Source organism: Chiloscyllium plagiosum, unplaced genomic scaffold, assembly GCF_037043375.1.
Source record: "Chiloscyllium plagiosum isolate Xiang-an unplaced genomic scaffold, Cpla_swu_hap1 HiC_scaffold_9, whole genome shotgun sequence".
NCBI classification, from domain to species: domain Eukaryota; kingdom Metazoa; phylum Chordata; class Chondrichthyes; order Orectolobiformes; family Hemiscylliidae; genus Chiloscyllium; species Chiloscyllium plagiosum.
The window spans coordinates 86,994,657-87,017,577 of NW_028270147.1; the positions used below are offsets into that span (position 1 = coordinate 86,994,657).

General features: G+C 43.5%; 1 protein-coding gene across 5 annotated transcripts in view; it reads right to left on the reverse strand.

The window, feature by feature from the left end:
• Positions 1 to 661: 661 nt before the first annotated feature.
• The window catches only part of brinp2 (BMP/retinoic acid inducible neural specific 2), a 179,298-nt gene continuing 157,038 nt past the window's right edge, over positions 662 to 22,921 (reverse strand). For all 5 annotated transcript variants that reach the window (XM_043700021.2, XM_043700020.2, XM_043700019.2 and 2 more), the window contains one exon: positions 662 to 4,296. In XM_043700021.2, coding sequence (XP_043555956.2) covers positions 3,183 to 4,296 — 1,114 coding nt within the window. In that variant the 3' untranslated portion in view covers positions 662 to 3,182. The remainder of the gene's footprint in view (positions 4,297 to 22,921) is intronic.

A 22,921-nucleotide genomic window follows, 5' to 3' on the forward strand; every position in this document is an offset into this window, starting at 1 on the left:
CTCTATTTACATCATATATTGGACAGTATAAAGATTGCCAATATTGTACCCTAATAGAACAGAATATCTAATACAATGTGATATCTTGTGTGTAACTTGCAAGAAGAAGTTTGGAGGGATGTTTTTGGAGGGTTAGCACGGTTGTCGCACAGCGCCACGGACCTGGGTTCAATTCTGGCCTTGGGCGACTGTCTGTGTGGAGTTTGCACATTCTCCCAGTGTTGGTGTGGGTTTCCTCCGGGTGCTCCGGTTTCCTCCCACAATCCAAAGATGTGCAGGTTAGGTGAATTGGCCGTGCTAAATTGTTCATAGAGTGCAGGGATGTGTAGGTTAGGTGCATTAGTAAGGGGTGGATGGAGAGTGATAGGGTAGGGGAATGGGTCTGGGTGAGTTACTCTTTGGTAGATCTTGAATCCCTGCAGTGTGGACTTGTTTGGCCAGAAGGCCTGTTTCCAAACTGTAGGGATTCTATGATTCTATGGTTCTAAGATATGGACCAGAAGCAGGCAGGTAAGACTAGTTTAGTTTGGGATTATGATTGGCATGGACTGAAGGGTCTGTTTCTGTGCCGGATGACTCGATGGCTATAGGAAACCCTTCCTCTGAAGGAGCCATTAATAAGCTCATTGGATTACACAAGGAGACACAAACACACATGACACAGGGTTCCAAATATGGACTTTTCATCCAGATTTAATAATCAAAAATTAAACGCCCAAACCCTAATACCAGCAATAAAACAAATACAGATGAGTTTCTGTACACTGTCATTAATTTACAATGGAGCCAGAATCTGTCATTAGAAATATACAAAATGGCAGCGCACCGCACCTTTAAACAGCAAACTGCACCATTAAACAGCCACTTGACAATCGAGAACATTTCTCTCCTTAAACAAAGATACAAATAATTCTCCCCCTTGAGTGAAAGCAGCTCTCCTTTTGACCATATTTCCATATTCGAAGTTCTACAAATCCTTGAAAAGACCTTGCTTTCAAAGGAGTGTTTTGGAGATTTAGGGCCCTGACATCGGAGAGAGCGCACATTGTAAAATGTAGTGACATAGTGTGACAGCATTGTACATCAAAATTGTCTAATTAACACAGAACTGTAGAGCAATAGGCCATTTGCTATTCATTACCACATGCATAATACTGATCTCTATCAGAGTAGGTGCCATTTCATTGAGATTGAAATAAAGTTTAGCTGAGGTTAAAGGGGCACTGTTTATTTTGTTTAAGAGGCAACAGAGGAAATCTTAAAGTCAAATGGGTGAATTCGTGTAGTGCGATTCATGTTTGCAAAGGCTGTGTTTGTTTATCAATTTAGACATTACCCCTTTAAAATAGCCATTATTAGACTGATTTTGCCAAGTAATCTGTCATTGAACATTTTCAGCTGTTCTGGCTGAATCAGGTCTCCGCTAAACTTTGCTGCACCATTGCACCATCTTTCTTCTCATGAAGAGCTGAACTTATCTTTTCTGTCCTGCTGTTCAACAAAATCTCTGTGGCATCAAGCTGCTACTGCTTTTCCACTCTGTCATCACTCTCTACACAAGTTCAGGAGCCTGGGAACATCCTCGATTTGCAGATGGATTTGACTGACTGAAATGGACTATCCCCAATGCCACACGACAATAGCTACAGCAAATTTTTTTTTAAAATCCACTTGGTCTTTCAACAACGAATAAAGTTTTCTCTTTGGATCAGGGAAAACACAACATAGCTACAACAAAATATAAAGAATTTGTCTGATGTCTCATTTTAATTCAGATGTATTTTACCAGTTTCTCCAGAGTGCTGTCGCATTTAGTATTAATTCGAGAGGGTTTTGAGTGTGTACCCATTCCATTTATTAAAAAGCAGAAACCCTTATCTCCAAGACCATCCATTTGAACATCAGATCATACATCCCAGCTTCCCCTATTGCTTTCAATCTGGCCTTCACAAGAAATAAGAAGATAAAAAAGCATCTAAAGGTCTTTTTACCCTGCTGAAATTTGCCTGCCCTGAACTCTTTACTGTCTGAGTAAGATCATTTTAGGATAGTTGAGAAAAGAATTATGAACAGATAAGGATATTTTTTAATGCAGTAAGTTATGATGATCTGAAATACATTTTCTTTGAGGGAACTGTCGTTGAAAAGGGAAATTCTGAAGGGCTATGCGGAAAAAAGTAGAGATCTGGAGCTAATTGGATAATTCTTCCTAAAATCCAGCACAGATGAGATGAGCAGAATGGTCTCAATGCGAGATGGAGGATTCTATGGGATCTTCATACTGTTAATGCTGTACTGGTTTAAACTGTGGCTATCTGCAATTCAATATCCGTAAGACTCGACTGATGCATTTAACCAGGTATTATACTGGCCACACTTTGTTTCTTAATCGGTATTTATAGCCTTAGTCTTGGAGTAGCAAGATTGAGAATGTTTAGTATGTAGTGTTTCCCCAACATGATCTACGATTGCCTGTGCATGGCCTGAATCAGACCACATGCCTCCCTGTTCAAATGAAAATCACAAGACTTTGTGTTAGAGCATTTTGGATCATGACTGGTCTGATCTAGAAATAGGAAACTTGACTGAGCAACCACAGCACGCCGGACTTGCATATACAGTAAAAACAATGCCATCGAAAAATATTAGTCCCTCAACACCAAATATTAAAATAATTGTACAGCGGAAACAAAGAAAGTAACAGCTCACACCATTTTTGTTTCTGTGCTGGTGTTTGCTACAGGGACATGGGTCAGGAAGGTTAATACAGACTGGGTGTCATTTTTTAAGCACTTCATTGTTTCAAACAGAAAACAGATGAAACGCCTTACTCCCCAGCCCAGGCAAGGTTCAATAAATGTTCATTGTTTCCAATCAGGAAGGAGCATGATGTCATATTCCACTTGTGTCACCAGAGTCCTGGGTAGAACATATTGTATGAATATTCAGGTGTAAGGTTGAAGACGCTGGTAGCCATAGGGGGCAAAAAAGAATGACCTCCGCTCGTCTGTTGGCTCCTGTGATAGGACACTTCCCCAGTTCAGAATAAAGACCGTTGAAAGGGGCGGGGGAGGAATCCAGTGTTAAACCAAACCAATTATGCACAAAAGAACACCGAAACAAAAAATAGAGAATGGATCCCCATATCGACACCTGCGTTGTGCTGGAACCAGTGAGGAGGGTTAACTGCATAACTTGGTGGTCTCGTTTTCGATCGAGTTGATGAGTTTGGCGTTGAAGGCCTGAAGGGAGGCTTGGATCCGGACCACCTCACTAGTGGACAGCTTCAGGCGATGGCGGAGCAAGCAGGTGAAGAGATCCAGACGCTGGTGGCCATAGGGGGAGAGCCTGTTGACACGATCCCGGATTTCCAGCAGTTGCAGCAGGGCAGAATCCTGCGAGCCCTGGGTGTATGGGTAATCCAGCTGCAGAATAAGATCCCGAATGGCGTCTGGGTCAAAGTGCATGCTGTAGCCGAAGACCTGGGCGTGGCTGATCTTCATGTAGCCCAGATTCCTGGAAGGGTCGATGAATTCCAGTGGCTCGTAGTACACGCTATCGTTGCCGCTCGACTTAATGCGGCTCCTCAGGTAGATGTGGACCGTTTCGAAAAACGTCTTCCACTTGTTGCCCAGCATCAGGGTCCAGTTGTAACACTGCAGAGGCACATCCACTTTAGTCCTCTCCCAGTCAGGGTAGCTGTCCTCGTTTACCGGCATGAACCAGCTCTCAGAGTGACTGCCTCCGAAAGGGTTCACGTAGATAGCCAGCACAGGCTCCAACGTACTGTTTTTAGTCAAACAGATCTGTATGGTCATGCCCAAGATCATATGGACAAAGTTGGTCTTGTACTTGTTGCTCTTCAGGGTGAGCAACATGCGCTTCCTCCACGAGGGGTCGAACCAGCTGTTGAGGCGCACGTCGTTGCTGATGAAGATAGCGGGAACGATGATCTTGCTGTCCCGTTTCTGCAGCAGGTACCGAATCTCCATGTCCCGCAGGTCCTGCTCGGTCTCAAAGCCGATGTACTGCTCGGTGGGGTCAGCCACCTCTGGCCGGCACACCCCCTGGCCCAGCATGTAGCCCACATTGCAAGCCCCGCAGCGGGTCCGGTTGTCGGTCGCGCACATGACACACGAGGTGCCCTCGCCTACCAAGCAAGGGATGGGCTTCTGGCAACTCAGCTGGTCATAAGGGCAAGTGCAGCTTCGGGTGTCCTCTGAAAATACACCAGCCAGGCCATTGTCCGTGCAGTACAGGAACGACTGGATGCGGTTGAGCCAATAGGTCATCGGCCTTTAGAAATAAACACAAAAACCACAATAATCATCTCATTAAAGGTGGAAATGGAGACATCCCTCGCTGCCCCCCCCAACACAACACACCCACCAAAAAATCTTACAGATCTTCAACATAATCGTTTTACAATGTACAGCACCTTCACTGCAGTTAGCCAGCCTAATGTACATCCCTGGAACCTTATCAGGCAAGACTTGACACTGAACCACATAAACAGATGTTAAGGCACAGCACCAAAGGCTTGGTCAAATATTTAGGTTTTAAGGCTTGTCTTAAAAGGGACGGAGAAATGAGGTTATCCTTGAACTCAGAAACAGAAATGATTGGCCTGAGTTCTAAATCGCTATCCGGAAATCCTTTCCTGTAAATGGTGATGCAAAAGGAGAATGCAGCCAGGATCTAGGGACGAAGCTGCTTGAGGACAAAGGAACCAACAATGGAAGATCTCCAATCAGAGAGATACACGAGGTGCAAGAAATACCCAAGAGTTTTCAGCTGTGTGAGATACCCAGATTGAAAGCATTGAGACCATGGAGGGGACGAAAGAAGAGGATGTAAATTTTAGCCAATCCATAGCTGTATTATCCTGATATGGAAGTGTCTAGATTCTGTCACTGGTCTGATTAGAACTCAGTAAGGAAAGACTGTGAAAGTTATCCTTGAATTGAGAAAGAGAAAAGATCGGCCTGAGTTCTTAATCTCTATCCAGAACTCACTTCCTGTAAATGGTGATGCAAAAGGAGAACGGAGCCAGGATTAGCTGATTCCCTAATACACCATCTGATTATAGTACATTGAATACATAGTGCTACAAATGAACAATGGGACACCTAAAAAGTGATTGATGCTGGGGTTAATTAAAAATGTCAAACCTGGATATTTTTTCTTGGATGTATATTGAATGAAGGTGCAAATTAACCAATTAATAGAACAGCAGTGGTTGAAACATCTACTCCTATTCTGATGGACACTTGGATGTGGTGGCTGGAGCTGTCCTTTTACCTGGGAACCAAGCAGTGCAGGGAGTCAATGCAACTGGAGAGGACAGAGCTGGGAGCTGGAAGGTACCAGTAGGGGACATAAAGCAGGAAGTGCTGAAGGAGAGAGAAGTGGAGTATCTGCAGAAAGTTGATGAGACGTGGGGGAATCAAAATGGGGGACAGAATTCATGCTCCATCTCCTCCCCATTTGTTGTGGCGATGCTAATTTCCACAACATTGATTACACACACACACACGCACCCCTGAACGTGCATACACACTCTCACACACACACACACCCGCACGTGCACACACACTCTCATACACACACATGCGCACACACACTCTCACACAAATACATACACACACGCATGTTCACACCCGCTCTCACACACACATCCGCACGTGCACACACTCTCTCACACACATAAACACACACATCCGCATGTGCACACACACCGACAATGCACACATACTCTCACACGCACATACACACACACACACCCACATGTGCACACACACTCTCACACACACACCCCCGCATGTGCACACACACTCTCACACACACACACCCGCATGTGCACACAATCTAACACACATACACACACCCGCATGTGCACACACACAGACACACACACGTGCACAGACACACATACACACACCCGCACTCTCACACACATATACACACTCTTGCACACACACTCCTGCACATGCACACACACTCTCACACACATATACACACTCTCACACACACCTGCATATGCACACACACTCTCACACACATACACACACCCACACATGCACATACACACACACACACCCCTGAACGTGCATACACACTCTCACACACACACACCCGCACATGCGCACACACTCTCATACACACACACGCGCGCACTCTCACACAAATACACACACACACACACACGTTCACACACACTCTCACACACACATCCGCACGTGCACACACACTCTCTCACACACATCCGCATGTGCACACACACTCTCACACACATACACACACCCACAATGCACACATACTCTCACACACATCCACACACACACACCCACACGTGCACACACACTCTCACACACACACCCGCACGTGCACACAATCTAACACACATACACACACACACACCCGCATGTGCACACACACAGACACACACACGTGCACAGACACACATACACACACCCGCACTCTCACACACATATACACACTCTTGCACACACACTCCTGCACATGCACACACACTCTCACACACATATACACACTCTCACACACACCTGCATATGCACACACACTCTCACACACATACACACACCCACACATGCACATACACACACACACACACCCCTGAACGTGCATACACACTCTCACACACACATACCCGCACATGCGCACACACTCTCATACACACACACGCGCGCACTCTCACACAAATACACACACACACACACACGTTCACACACACTCTCACACACACATCCGCACGTGCACACACACTCTCTCACACACATCCGCATGTGCACACACACTCTCACACACATACACACACCCACAATGCACACATACTCTCACACACATCCACACACACACACCCACACGTGCACACACACTCTCACACACACACCCGCACGTGCACACAATCTAACACACATACACACACACACACACGCATGTGCACACACACAGACACACACATGTGCACACACACGTGCACACACACATGCACACAATCTCACACACATACACACACCCGCACTCTCACACACATACACACACTCTCGCCCACACACCCGCATATGCACACACACTCTCACACACATATACACACTCTCACACACACCCGTATATGCACACACAGTCTTATACACATACACACACCCGCACGTGCACATACACTCTCACACACACTCACACACACACACATACACTCTCACACACACACATACACTCACACTTGCTCACTCATCAATGTTCTCCTCGGTCCCAAATACAAAATAAAATTGCTTAGGTATTCATGCAGATAGCATCACCACATCCGGGATCCTGGGTTTCCTTCGATTCTCACAGCATATCCCACAACATTTAAAAACCAGCAGATTTTTTACAGAATGGGATTTCTCCACTGATTTGTTGTCCCTGAGCCACACTAACCAGGTCATTGACTAGATTCACTCATCTCAGACAGGCCACTGCAGTTGGCTTCAGTGGCCGAAGCTAGGGGGAGGGAACATAACCCAGATTCCTCACTCCAGATTGCTACACTATAACCGCCACTTAAAGAGCCCACACATTCACAACAGAAAAACACAGGATCAGGGTTGTGAATGATATTGGCCACTAGCATTTATTGAAGGGTTGCCAAATCCTGATCTGCTTGGGGCTTTCTCCCCACAGTCACATGTCTGATTGGGTGAATGCCCAAGGATATTGTCAACGCCACTGTTTTGGCTTCTGTCTATGAGTAGCCAGCTGAGCAAACTCATGCAGGGTGCCACGATGAGTAGAACCACTGGTCAGGAGTGAGGGACCAAATTGCCACACTTGCTCGAGAATAATCAGCTAGAAGTGAGGGCATCAGGATAAAAAGACATTTCTGAAGCTGGTGGTGCAAATGGTTAAAACATCCAACAGTCCCATCCAAATGTATTTCTATCTAAAGCTCTTGTAAGTGCTGTAATCCATCTCTCAGACACACGTACACATATTCAGCAAAAAGGCTGACATTAGAAAGATCTAATATAACCGGGAGCCCTCACACAAATCCACCTCATACTCTTCAAAATGAAATGGGTTCAGATTCTGAACTCAGAGCAATTGCTGCATTTCCAAAGTCACAGCCCATGATTTTAATCTGCTGGCAGCCCAGGTTATTTCTGTGGCAATCGATTGAGAATAGGGATGAAGTTCAGCACTGACATCTTAACTGTCTCTGGTGTAGTGAGGGAATGCTTTGCAAGGATGGTTATTAGTCACAGGTTGGTTAGGATGTGAGAAACACAGGAACAGGAGTTGCAATATTACATAACCTCTGAAGCATCTGTAATGTGACTACTTCTGAAATGTTACGACTGTCAGAAGTAACTATTTGAATGCCCATAACTGCGATTATAAATGAGAATGGAGGAATCTTTGTGCTAATTAACTGGTCCTGTCCATTCAGATTAGAACACAGGCTATAGTATCTATGATTTGGAGGTGCCAGTGTTAGACTAGGATATACAAAATTAAAAATCACACAACACCACACTATAGTCCAACAGGTTTATTTTGGAAGTACTAGCTTTTGGAGCACTGCTCTTTCTTCAGGTGGTTGTGCCTGATGAAGGGGTAGCACTCCGAAAGGTAGTGTTTCGAAATAAACCTGTTGGACTTAAGTCTGATGCTGTGTGATTTTTAACTTTATCATATCTCAATAAAACTATGTCCAGCTCTGGTCTCCCTGTTACAGGAAGGATATTATTAAGCTGGAGAGGGTTCAGAAAAGATTTATTGGGATGTTGCCAGGAATAGAAGGTTTGAGTTATAAGGAGAGGCTGGTTAGACTAGGACTTTTTCCATTGGAGCGTAAGAGGTCGAGAGTAGACCTTCTAGAAGTTTTTAAAATCATGAGGAATATAGATAAAGTAAATGGCTGGTGTCATTTCCCTAGGTTGGGGGATTTCAAGGCTAGGGGACATACTTTTAAGGCCAGAGGAGAAAGATTTTAAAAAGTCATGAGAGTCAACATTTTTTACACAGACTGTGTTTCGTGTGTGAAATGAACTTTCAGAGGAAGTCATGATTTGGAGATGCTGGTGTTGGACTGGGGTGTATAATGTTAAAAATCACACAATCCCAGGTTATAGTCCAACAGGTTTAATTGGAAGCACACTAGCATTTGGAGCGACGCTCCTTCATCAGGTGGTTGTGGCCCACAATCACCTGATGAAGGAGCGACGCTCTGAAAGCTAGTGTGCTTCCAATTAAACCTGTTGGACTATAACCTGGGGTTGTGTGATTTTTTAACTTCAGAGGAATTGGTGGATGTGGGTACAGTTACAGCGTTTAGAAGTCATTCAGATAAGTACATGTAAAAGACATGTTTGGAGGGATATGGGCCAAGCGCAGGCAGGTGGAACAAGTTTAGTTTGGGATTATAGTCAGCATGGACTGGTTGGACTGAAAGGACTATTCCCATGCTCTATGACTAAATGACATTTTGACTTTTCGTTGAAGTATCATCCTTGGAAATCTTTGTTGCAAGTTCCTTAGTGCCGCTATCCTTTTTGTAATATGCGACCAGAATTGTGTACAGTACCTAGAGTGTGAACAAATGAAGGCTGTACATGTGCAAAGTAATCATGACTTCTTCATTTTTCAATTCCGCATTCTACAAGTGTCCGGCTTGCTCCATTTCTTTTTATACATTAAGCCGTGTTGTTATTTTTGAAACTACTTTGCTGAAAAAAAAGTTCACAGATCACTTTACCCCGAACTCAGACTATTTTCTTTCAAGGAGTTTGTGACCTTCTTAATCTTTCTAGCATAATGTGCCATATCACAGTTAGAATACAAGATCAGTGCCAAGAATCTAGGTTTAATATCCTACAATGTTTCAAGGTGCTTCCATGATCATTCTCCCGTAAAATGAATATTAACAACAGGCTACGCACGGAGAGAACCAGGCAGATCACCAAAAGCTTGAGGCTTTAAGGAAGATGTTAAGGGAAGAAGCAGAGGTTGAGATTTAATTAAGAAATTCCAGTATCTAGAGCCCTTGACAGCTCAAGATAAAATTGCTAAATGTGAAGCAATTAAAATCATGGAACTCAAGAGGGCAGAATTGGAGAAACACAGACACCTTAAAACATTGGAGGGCTGGAGGAGAAACCAAAAATAAGTAGGGAGAAAGTTTTAGATGGATTTGACAATGAGGTTGAGAATTTTAAAATTTGTGTATTGCTTAACCTGACATGACTAAGCACAGAGGTGATGGATGAACAGGGATTTAGAGAGCATTAGAATTTTGGATGGACCTGTCTGTGTTTTTTTTTCAACTCGGAGCGGGAACCCGGAAGTCGTCAACAGAGGCTTCTGGGAAGGTAAGAAGTTTGAGTGGAGAAGGAACCTGAGACACTACACGTGTAGTGTCTCCCATCCTCCCTCCTCCTCTAACCTAAAAAAAGGACTCAGTCGGCTGAACAGGTAAGCTACTTAGTGTTCTTGTTTTGGAGTCTAAGTGTAGAGTTATGGCAGCGCAGGCAGTGGAATGCTCCTCCTGCAGGATGTTTGAGGTAGGGGTGACCACCGATGCTCCTGCCGACTTCACCTGCAGGAAGTGCAGCCAGCTCCAGCTCCTCACAGACCGCGTTAGGGAACTGGAGCTGGAGTTGGATGAACTGAGGATTACTCGAGAGGCTGAGAGGGTGATAGATAGAAGCTACAGGGACATAGTTACACCAGAGAACAGAGGTAGCTGGGTAACAATTAGAGGTGGGAAGGGGAGGAAGCAGGCAATGCAGGGATCCCCTTTGGTCATTCCCCTCAACAATAAGTATACCGCTTTGGATACTGTTGGGGGAACGGCCTAGCAGGGACAAGCTGTAGTGACCAGGTCTCTGGCACGAGGCCCAGAAGGGAAAGGGGGAGAGGTGTAGAGCGCTAGTAATAGGAGACTCTATAGTTAGAGGGACAGACAGGTGGTTCTGTCGACATGGGCGAGACTCTCGGATGATTTGTTGCCTCCCGGGTGCCAGGGTCCGAGATGTCTCGGACCGTGTCTTCAGAATCCTTAAGGGGGAGGGTGTGCAGCCAGAAGTCATGGTGCACATTGGCACCAACGACATAAGTAGGAAGAGGGATGGGGAGGTCATTCAGGAGCTCAGGGAGTTAGGCTGGAAGCTAAAAGCTAGGACGGACAGAGTCGTCATCTCTGGGTTGTTGTCGGTGCCACGTGACAGTGAGGCAAGGAATAGGGAGAGAGTGCAGTTGAACACGTGACTGCAAGGATGGTGTAGGAGGGAGGGCTTCAGGTATTTGGACAATTGGACTGCATTCTGGGTAAGGTGGGACCTGGCCAAGCAGGACGGGTTGCACCTGAACCAGAAGGGCACCAATATCCTGGGAGGTAGGTTTGCTAGCACTCTTCGGGGGGGTTTAAACTAATTTGGCAGGGGGATGGGATCCGGACTTGTAGTCCAGCAAGTAGGTTAGCTGTTTTTTTAGGATGTCCAAGAATGTAGGGAGGCTGTGGAGAAGGTAGCACTGACAGGGAATACTTGCGGACACAGAGATGGGTTCAAGTGCGTATACTTAAACGCAAGGAGTATCAGAAATAAGGTGGGTGAACTTAAGGCATGGATCGGTACTTGGGACTACGATGTTGTGGCCATCACGGAAATGTGGATAGAAGAGGGACAGGAATGGTTGTTGGAGGTTCCTGGTTACAGATGTTTCAGTAACATTAGGGGGGGTGGTAAAAAAGGAGGGGGGGGGTGGCATTGCTAATTAGAAATGGTATAACGGCTGCAGAAAGGCAGTTCGAGGGGGATCTGCCTTTGGAGGTAGTATGGGCTGAAGTCAGAGATAGGAAAGGAGCAGTCACCTTGTTGGGTGTTTACTATAGGCCCCCCAATAGCAGCAGAGATGTGGAGAAACAGATTGGGAAACAGATTTTGGAAAGGTGCAGAAGCCACAGGATAGTAGTCATGAGCGATTTCAACTTCCCAAATATTGACTGGAAGCTCTTTAGATCAAGTAGATTGGACGGGGCGGTGTTTGTGCAGTATGTCCAGGAAGCTTTTCTAACTCAGTATGTAGATTGTCCGACCAGAAGGGAGGCCATATTGGATTTGGTACTTGGTAACGAACTGGGACAAGTGATGGGCTTGTTAGTGGATGAACATTTTGGTGATGGTGACCACAATGCTGTGACTTTCACCTTGGTTATGGAGAGAGATAGGTGCGTGCAACAGGGTAGGTTTTACAATTGTGGGAAGGGTAATACAATGCTGCAAGACAGGATCTGAGGAGCATAAATTGGGAGCACAGGCGGTCAGGGAAGGATGTCGTTGAAATGTGGAACTTTTTCAAGGAACAGATACGACGTGTCCTTGATATGTATGTACCTGTCAGGCAGGAAAGAGATGGTCATGTGAGGGAACCTTGGTTGACGAGGGAGGTTGAATGTCTTGTAAGGAGAAAGAAGGAGGCTTACATAAGATTGAGGAAACAGGTTCAGACAGAGCATTGGAGGGATACAGGATAGCCAGGAGGTAGCTGAAGAAAGGGATTAGGAGAGCTAAGAGAGGGCATGAAAAATCTTTGGCGGGTAGGATCAAGGATAACCCCAAGGCGTTTTATGCGTATGTGAGAAACATGATAATGACGAGAACGAGGGTAGGTCCGATCAAGGACAGTAGTGGGAAACTTTGTATTGAGTCGGAAGAGATGGGAGAGGTCTTGAATGAGTACTTTTCTTCAGTATTTACAAATGAGAGGGACCGTATTGTTGAAGAGGAGAGTATGAAACGGACTGGTAAGTTAGAGGAGATACTTGTTAGGAAGGAAGATGTGTTGGGCATTTTGAAAAACTTGAGGATAGACAAGTCCCCCGGGCCTGGCGGGATATATCCTAGGATTATGTGGGAAGCAAGAGAGGAAATTGCAGAACTGTTGGCAATGATCTTTTCATCTTCACTGTCAATGAGGGTGGTGCCAGGGGACTGGAGAGTGGCGAATGTTGTGCCCCTGTTCAAAAAAGGGAATAGGGATAACCCTAGGAATTACAGGCCAGCTAGTCTTACTTCGGTGGTAGGCAAAGTAATGGAAAGGGTACTGAGGGATAGGATTTATGAGTATCTGGAAAGACACTGCTTGATTAGGGACAGCCAGCATGGATTTGTGAGGGGTAGGTCTTGCCTTACAAGTCTTATTGAATTCTTTGAGGAGGTGACCAAGCATGTGGATGAGGGTTGAGCAGTGGATGTAGTGTACATGGATTTTAGTAAGGCATTTGATAAGGTTCCTCATGGTAGGCTTATGTGGAAAGCAGGATGCATGGGATAATGGGAAGTTTGGCCAGTTGGATAGAGAACTGGCTAACCGGTCAAAGTCAGAGAGTGGTGGTAGATGATAAATATTCAGCCTGGAGCCCAGTTACAAGTGGAGTTCTGCAGGGATCAGTTCTGGGTCCTCTGCTGTTTGTAATTTTTATTAATGACTTGGAAGAGGGAGTTGAAGCGTGGGTCAGTAAATTTGCAGACGATACGAAGATTGGTGGAATTGTGAATAGTGAGGAGGGCTGTTGTCGGCTGCAAAGGGACTTAGATATGATGCAGAGCTGGGCTGAGGAGTGGCAGATGGAGTTCAACCTTGTCAAGTGTGAGGTTGTCCATTTTGGAAGGACAAATAAGAATGCGGAATACAGGATTAATGGTAGGGTTCTTAGTAAGGTGGAGGAGCAGAGGGATCTTGGCGTCTATGTTCATAGATCTTTGAAAGTTGCCACTCAGGTGGATAGAGCTAGTAAGAAGGCCTATGGTGTATTAGTGTTCATTAGCAGAGGGATTGAATTCAAGAGTCGTGAGGTGATGTTGCAGCTGTATAGGACCTTGGTAAGGCCACATTTGGAGTACTGTATGCAGTTGTGGTCGCCTCATTTTAGGAAAGATGTGGAAGCTTTGGAGAGGGTGCAGAGGAGATTTACCAGGATGTTGCCTGGAATGGAGAATAGGTCGTACGAGGATAGGTTGAGAGTGCTAGGCCTTTTCTCATTGGAACGGCGAAGGATGAGGGGTGACTTGATAGAGGTTTATAAGATGATCAGGGGAATAGATAGGGTAGACAGTCAGAGACTTTTTCCTCAGGTACAACAGAGTGTTACAAGGGGACATAAATTTAAGATGAAGGGTGGAATATATAGGGGGGATGTCAGGGGTAGGTTCTTTACCCAGAGAGTGGTGGGGGCATGGAATGCGTTGCCTGTGGGAGTGGCAGAGTCAGAAACATTGATGACCTTTAAGCGGCAATTGGATAGGTACATGGATAGGTGCTTAAGCTAGGACAAATGTTCGGCACAACATCGTGGGCCGAAGGGCCTGTTCTGTGCTGTATTGTTCTATGTTCTATGTTCTATGACCTCAAGTTCATAGACGATAGAAACTCAAAAGTGGTTTGGAATAGTTAAATTCTAAAAGTAATAAAGGCATGGTTAAAGGTTTCAGCAGCAGGGCAGCTGAGGCAATAACAGAAACAAAATCAGAATTTACTGGAGGAACTCAGCAGGCCTGGTAACATCTGTGGGCAGAAAGCTAAGTTAATGTTTCGGGTCCAGAGTTTTTTTATGTCCACCGATGCTGAGTTTTTCCATCAATTTCTGTTTTTTTGTTTCTGATTTCCAGCATGCACTTTTTTTTGGTTAGAGTTGGGCAATGAAATAACAGGGAAATAGGTAGTCTTCAGGTTGAGCAGACATGTGGTCTTGAGTCAAGTATTAGAAAGTTGAGAACAGTTTGGTTTAAACTCAAGCAACAGTCAGGAAGAGGTATGGAGGCAGTTTATAGGGAATGAAATGAGTTGTGGGGAATCAAAAATGATGGCTTTCACTGGGAGGCATTTCTACTTATCCAGTACTAGGTTTCCAGGCAAGCTGTATGAACATTTAGATGTACAGGAGAGGTTGAGAGGGGTGATGATGAGGCAAAGCAGAAACGGAGGCTATTCAGCCCATTACGTCTCTGTTAGACTTGCGTTAATTGAAATTCATTTGTCAATGAAATGCCCACTTTACAAGTTTACTTATGTCTTGTTCTATTTGTAGTACAGGTAGTTCTGCTATAATGCGTGTTTTGTTAATGCAAATTTAAATAACACGATTGACGAATTGGGGGCACTGTTTCTATAGTGCAAGCTTTTAAAGCGTGTGTTGGTTGTAACACGTTTACATCACTAACACTCGAAGTGCAAATTCTTTCTGTAAATGGTGAACAACAGACCAACAATACTCTCAGCACCAATTCCTATGGACTACCACTTTTTTTTGCTAGAATAACTACCTATAGCCTCTACGCTGTCCTTCCTGTTTTATAGCTGGCTTACTCCTGGTACTGCTACTGTCTCTCATTCTCTGACTTTAGTCATGAGCTTATTGTGTAGAACATTACTTAAAACCTTTTGACAATTTAACTATAAGTGCCTAATCATTCTGCTAATGTTTCTGAAATAATTCAAAAGGTTTGATAAAACATGACTTTTATTATCAAAATGCATGCTGACTTATCTCCATTACATTTTCAGTTTCTGGATGTTTTTCTACTGCATCTTTGACTAAAGATTCCATTAAGATTAACACCACTGATTGACGCAGACATTTCATGAAATTGTTTATCTCCCTTTCTAAATATACAAAAATAACATTAGTTGTCCATTAGACCCTTCACACGACTCCCTTTTCTAATGCATTAAGTTTAGAAAGTGGTTTATTTGTTTAAGATGGCTTCATGCAATGTGAATCAATGCTCCTTTAAAGATTATGCGTTCATAGAATCCCTACAGTGTTGAAACAGGCCCTTCAGCCCAATATGTCCACACCAATCCACTGAAGAGTAACCCACCCAAACCCATTCCCCTACCCTATATTTACCTCTGAGTAATGCACCTAACCTACACATCCCTGACACTCCAGGCAATTTAACATCGCCAATTCACCTAACTTGAATATCTTTGGATCATGGGAGGAAACCCACACAGACAGTCACACAAGGCTGAAATCGACGTCCCTGGCGTTATGAGGCAGCAGTGCTAACCACTGAGCCACCATGCTGCACAGAGTGAATTTTTTTTTAAAGTGTGCAATCTTTCTAATTTTTGATTTGCATGGTCATTCAGACGTGTTGTTCATCACAGATTGAGACCTCCACTGTATCTTGAAAGCTGCTCTGTGGCTGTGCAGGAGGAGTGAGTGACCTGAAGTGCGTGTATGGTGCCTTTACTGCTAAGCTGCGAGAGATCAGAATGCAATGAAATGGCATGAGGTTCCACATCCCTATGCAAGTGCAAAAGCTACATGGACAGAGCAAAGATGCAGGATCCATATCCCCATTGTGTATAGGAGTAGAACATATACCCAGGAACCACATCTCTACAAGTTTCAGGACTCAAATGTGTACATGATATTAAAGTTAGATCCAGATCCTTACAAGATGCGGAATAAAGTTTTATATCCCAAGCTCTATAAAATCCAGGAGTCACATCTCCAGCTAACTCAATACAAGTATCCTTACTGCTGTAGAAGGCATTGCACTTGAAATTAATGGAATTGCAAAAGCCATCATGGCCAGACTGAAACAGTATTCAGAAGTGCCTTTAATAGTAGTGGAAGCTTTGTGTTAAAGAAAATTGGTGTAATAACCCCATTTTGGAGTCCACAGCAAAACAGAAACCCTTGATGCATTGTCATGAAATCAATAATCTTGCTGAGAAAGGTGATGAGGTTGGCTGGAGCTGCGAAAGGAAATGTTAGCCTGTTTCTGGGAGACATGCTGTTCCTTGTGTTGGGACTATCAAAGACATTGTTCGGGTAATGGACAGGCAGAGTTACCCTGCATCACATTATGCCGTAGTCTTGACAGGTTATGTATTACTTTAGTCTGGATCTAGATCCATCTAGCCTCTGGGTGGTGTTGGTATATTTTTGTTAAGAATTCATGGGAGGTGGGCATCATTGGCTAGGCCAGCATTTTTTGCTCAACCCCAGCTACCCTGGAGAAGGTGGTGGTGAGTTGTTTTCTTGAACTGCTGCTGCCTTTGGGGTGTAGGAATACTCACAGTGCTGAATGGAAGGGAATTACAGGACTTTGACCCAGTGACTATGAGGAACAGTGATATAGTTCCATGTCAGAAAGGTAAATGGCTTTCAGGGAAACCAGAAAGTAGTTCCCATGCATCTGTTGCCCTGTCTGCCCAAGTGGTACAGGTCATGAGTTTGGAAAGGCTTGGAGAGTTATTGCAAAGCAGATGGTACACTCTGCTGACATTGTTCACACTGTGCCTCAGTGCTGAAGGGATTGGATATCAAAGGTGGTGGATTTGATGACCATCAATCAGTCTGCTATGGCCTGGATAGTGTCAAGCTTTTGAGTGCTGTTCAAGCTCCACCCATTCAGGCAAATGAAGAGCATTCCATCTCACTCCTGCTTTTTAGATGGAGGACAGGCTTTGGGGAGTTGGAAGTGAGCTACCTATCACTGAATTCCTAGCTTCTGAACTGCTCATATAGCTACAGTATTTATCTGGCTTGTCCAATTCAGTTTTTGGTTAACAATAGCACTCAAGATGTTGATAGAAGAGGATTCAGTGATGATTAAATCATTGAATGTCAACAGGAAATGGTTAGATTTTCTCTTGCCGGTAATGTACATTGTCTGGCACTTGTGTGGCACAAATAGTACTTGCAATTTTTCAGCCCCAAACCTGGATGTTGGCCAGGACTTGCTGCAATCGGGCACTGACTGCTTCAGTATCTGAAGGGCTGTGGCTGGTGCTAGTCATTGTGTGATCATCAGTGAACATCCTTACTTCTGATATTAAGAAGGAAGGAAGGTCGATGAAACAGATAAACATGGCTAGGCCCAGGACACATCTCTGAGAAACACCTGCAGAGATGTCCTTGGATTGAGATAATTGACCTCGAACAGCCACAATCAACTTCCTTTCTGCTCTATATGACTTCAGCCTGAAGAAAGTACATCCTTTGCTTCCCATTAGCTTCAGTTTCGCTAGTGCCACTCAATGCCATACTCAGTCATATGTTATCTTGATGTCAGGTGCCTTAACTCTCACCTCCCTTCTGGAGGTCAGCTCTTTTGCCCACCTTTTGAACAAGGCTGTAATAGGGTGAGGAGCTGAGTGGATTTACTGGAACTCAAACTGGATGTGCCAGGATTGCAGAGCTCAGATATGATTTGTTAGTAATAAGATTACTTAGCCCTAATTATTACATGCCATTTCTTCTGTTTGGCATGCAAGTAGTTCTGCATTGTGCGTGGTGCTGCTCCTGGCTTGACTTCCTGCACACTGCATTGATGCAGGTTTGATACCTTTGATTGACAATAATGGTGGAGTGAGAGAAATTCTGGCCCATGAAGTTATAGATTGTGGCTGAATACAGTTCTACTCCTGATGACCAACAGCATCTTATGGATGTCCAGGTCTGAGTTGCTAGATCTGTCCAAAGTTTGTCCTGTTCAGCGATGTGGTGATGCCACACAATCTGACGGAGAGCATGGTCAGTGTGAAAATGGGATTTTGTCTCCACAAATGATGGTGTTATGATCACTTCTACTATTACTGTCATGGAGAATATGTATCTATGGCATATGGATTAATGAGGACATCATCAACTAACTTTTTTTTTTGCACTTGCTGGTTCCCTCCAGACCTGTCTCGGACTCAGTCTAGCAGCAGTAACAGAATGGAAGTGTTTCTGTTATCCAGGAGGTCCGCAACTAACATATGAGTAGAGAGAAATTCATTTCTCCGCAATAGAGCTGTTCAACATGCTGTGGAGCTCAGTAAGTAGTAAATGTCCATAAGAACTATGAAGTAAGTACCATGTCTCCTACTACCGACCTTAACAGGCCACTTCAATGTTATGGATGTCGAAAGAGAGTATAAGCTTAATTTACACAGTTTCTCATCATAAGTAATCTAGTAGATCTTTGCTGAACCACCTCAAATTCAAGTATATACATCCTTGTAAGACCAAAGCTATGCATTATACTCCATATGTGGTCTTACTTTAGCCCTGCACAATTATAGGATCACTTCCTTATTCTTGTACTCTCATGCCCTTTAAATAAGGGCAAAAATGCCATATAACTTCTCAATTGCTTGCTTTATCCTTGTGCTAACTTTATGTGTTCTTTGGAAGAGTAAATTAAATCTCTCCAAATATCAACTCTTAGGTTTTTCACCCTTTAAAACGTATTCCAGCTCCTACTCTTATTACTGAAGTAGGTAGTCTTCCATCCCCACATTATAATCCATCTGAAACTCGTTGGCCACTTGCTTAAACTGTTCATATCTCATTGCAGCCTCTTTGTATCATCCTCCTAGCTTGCATCCCACTTTTAATTGTGTCATCAAAAAACTTAGTGATATTACTCTGGACCTCATCCACTAAGTCTAAGTTTACTGGCCCCTTTGTCATTCTTTATTTTTGATATGTAACTTGCAACTTCTTCTGTGAAGACAAACAAAAAGATACTTGTCCCAGTATCTAAATTTCCTAACACTGCATAATCATTTTGAGTCATAGATTCATACAGCATGGAATCAGGCCCTTCAGTCCATCTCATCCATGTCAACCAGGTTACCCAAACTAAACTTGTCCCATTTGCCTGCATTCGGACCATATCAATCTAAACCTTTCCTATTCATGTACCTGTCCAAATCTCATAGAGTCAGAGAGTCAAACAGCATGGAAAAAGACTCTTCCGACCAACTAGTCCACACCAAACATGTTCCCAAACTAAACTAGTCCCACCTGCCTGCATTTGTCCATATTCTTCCAAACCTTTCCTTTACTTGCCCAAATGACTTTTAAATGCTGTAACTGTATCTTCATCCATCACTTCCTCTGGCAGTTCATTCCACACACTAACCATTTTCAGTGTAAAAACATTGTCCCCCATGTTTTTAATTTTTATCTCCTCTCACCTTAACAACATGCCCCCTAGTTTAAACCTGAGGGAAAAGACCTTTACCATTCACCTTACCTATGTCCCTTATGATTTTATAAGCTTCTCTAAGGTTCTCAACCTCCTATGTTCCAGTGAAAAAAGTCCCAATCTATCCAGCCTATTTTTGTAACTCAAACCTTCCATTCCCGGCAACATCCCAGTAAGTCTTTTCTGAACTCTCTACAGTTTAATAATATTCTTCCTACAACACGGCAACCAGAACTACACACAGTTTTTCAGTAGAGGCCTCATCAACTTCCTGTACAACCTCAACATGACTTCCCAACTCTTATATTCAAAGGTTTGTGAAATGAATGAAAGCATTCATTTCAACATTGAAACTGTCCTTGCATCTACCACTTTCTCTGGCAGTTCATTTCACATATGAACCAGCCTGTGTGTGAAAAGTTCCCCTTAGGTCTCCTCTCTGTCTGAGGGACCAGTATTTATTCTGGCTACTCTCCTCCTTTTCATATACTTCTAAAACTCATTCAATTTGTTTTTATTTTTCTGATTCATTAACATGAATATTCTACATTTCCTCTCAATTTTTGGTCACATTTTGGTGGTTTCCAAAACAGGTCTAACCCTGAGACTTACCATTATTCTTTTAAATATTTTAAGTCTCTTGTTTATATTGAATACTGTCCTGAACTCCCCAGTATTCCATAGATGAATACTTTTAGTTGTGTTATTATCTTTTACTGGAATATATGTTTGTTGGATTATTTGGATCCTGCTGTTTATTTGAAGCAATACATTTTAGACTTTTTACTCACTTAGCCTTAGCCACTTCTCTTCCCTCGTTTCTAAATTTGTCTCTGATTAAGTTTGAGATTCTTGATTTGAATTGGTGTGCCATTTTCAAGTATAATATGAAATTTAATTGTATCATGATTAATCTTTCCCACAGGTTTTGTTTTTATTCGTGGCATTACTAATTAAAGTGGCCTCATTACATGATTCAAGATCTAAAATAATTTTACTTCCGAGGTAGCATCATGGCACAGTGGCTGGTACTGCTGCCTCTTAGCACAGGGTTTGGTTCCAGCCTCAGGTGACTGTCTGTGTGGAGTTTGCACATTCTCCCTGTGTCTGCGTGGGTTTCCTCCGGGTGGTCCTGTTTTCTCTCACAGTCCGCCGATGAGCAGGTGAAGCGGATTGGCCATACTGAAATTGTCCATAAGTATTCAGGGATGTGTAGATTAGGTGGATTAGCCATAGTTAAAAGAAATTGTGGGATTACAGGATATGGTAGGGGACTGGGTCTGGGTGGGAGGGTTGGTGCGGATCCAATGGGCTGAATGGCCTCCTTCCACTCTGTAAGGGTTCTACCATTCCAGTTAGTTCCAGAATGCATTATTTCAGTATGTGAAAAGACTCTACAAATCATCTTTTGTGCTTCCATGATCAATTTCATTGATCCAGAGAGGATATGAAGATGAAAGACCCCCATGTTCAACAACTTGCCTTTGCTACAAAGTCCATTTACTTTTGTGCATAATGATCTGTCCAATACAATAACAATTATTGTTAAGGGCCTCTCCCATCAGTCCTTGTTATTCCCAATTTCCAGTCAAACTGATTGTCTCTTGATCTGAGCCAAGATCCACTTTCACTACCATTCATATTTTACTGTCAGGTCTCCGCCTCTTCCTTTTCCATGCTGTTTATCTTCTTTATCATCTTAAAATGAAGAATGTGCAATGTGACTGAGAATGATACTTGGTGAATTGCTACTTCAGAGAGCCAGGACAAACAAGATGTGCAGAACGGTCTCCTCCAGTGGTGCATCCATTTAGTTATGCTGTAATCTTTTCGACATGTTGTGTACCACGGAATATTTATTTCCCAACCTTGGTCACTTAACATCACGTGTGTCAAATGGTGATTGCATCTAAACCATTTATCTGAATTTGTTATGAATGCTTCACACATTAAGGATAAAGAGCTTTCATTTTAATTATTTACACGCTACCATTCTTTCTGTCCTACTCTGCTACGTTACTCAAATTAAAATGTTGCTGTAATGACTCAGAGCCTCCCTTTAGACTTCTACATTTCTCTTCAACTGACCCCTCCTCCTTCTTTTAATTTTTAAAACTCTGTCCACATATTTCACATTGAAAAGCAAATATGGTGGCAGAGGTGAGTTGCAAATGTCAATGCACTTCCATCTCCTACACTGTTAAAGCAGTAGATTTCAAAGTTTGAAGAGAGGCCCTTATGTCTACTTTGCCCCAGGATACTCTCCATTCTTGCAGCGTCAAACAAGTAACTTCTGTAAGATGCTACAAGTCAGCATCTATCTGACCTGATAGATTGGGATTGGAATGTGGTCCTGATATTAGCATTTAAACATGAGTGCGGTGGAAAAGGAAAAGAGTCTGATTGCTAATGGGAGAAGTATCTTGCACCAAAAAGATTTCAGCAGGTGATTGGCTGCTCTGATGCGCCTTGTAAGCCTCAATTTTGAACACAGATATAGAAAAGCACACTTACAAACACAAGACACAGGACAGGCATGCACACACATGCATATTAAGATGGGATACACTGATCGTGGAGTAAAAGACACTGATAGTGAAATAGAACAAGCTACTTTGAGGTGGGACAATCTAATAGTGAGTTGAGAGACGCTGATAGGGAGGTAACATCTACTAATTGTGAGTATGGGACACACCAGGGGTTTTGAATGTTGTATATTTAACAAGACCAATTCAGAGATGTGTTACCTTCTAAACATGCGGCAGGGTTTATTTATAGGAGTTTTCTACACCCAGGCTTAACCAATTAAGCGTTGTGACCATAGATCAGTTACCAGATCCTGTAATTAAATCTGGTAAAACACATTGATAGTGAGGTGGACAAATATAATACTGCGGTGGGACATATCAATAGAATTCTTTATT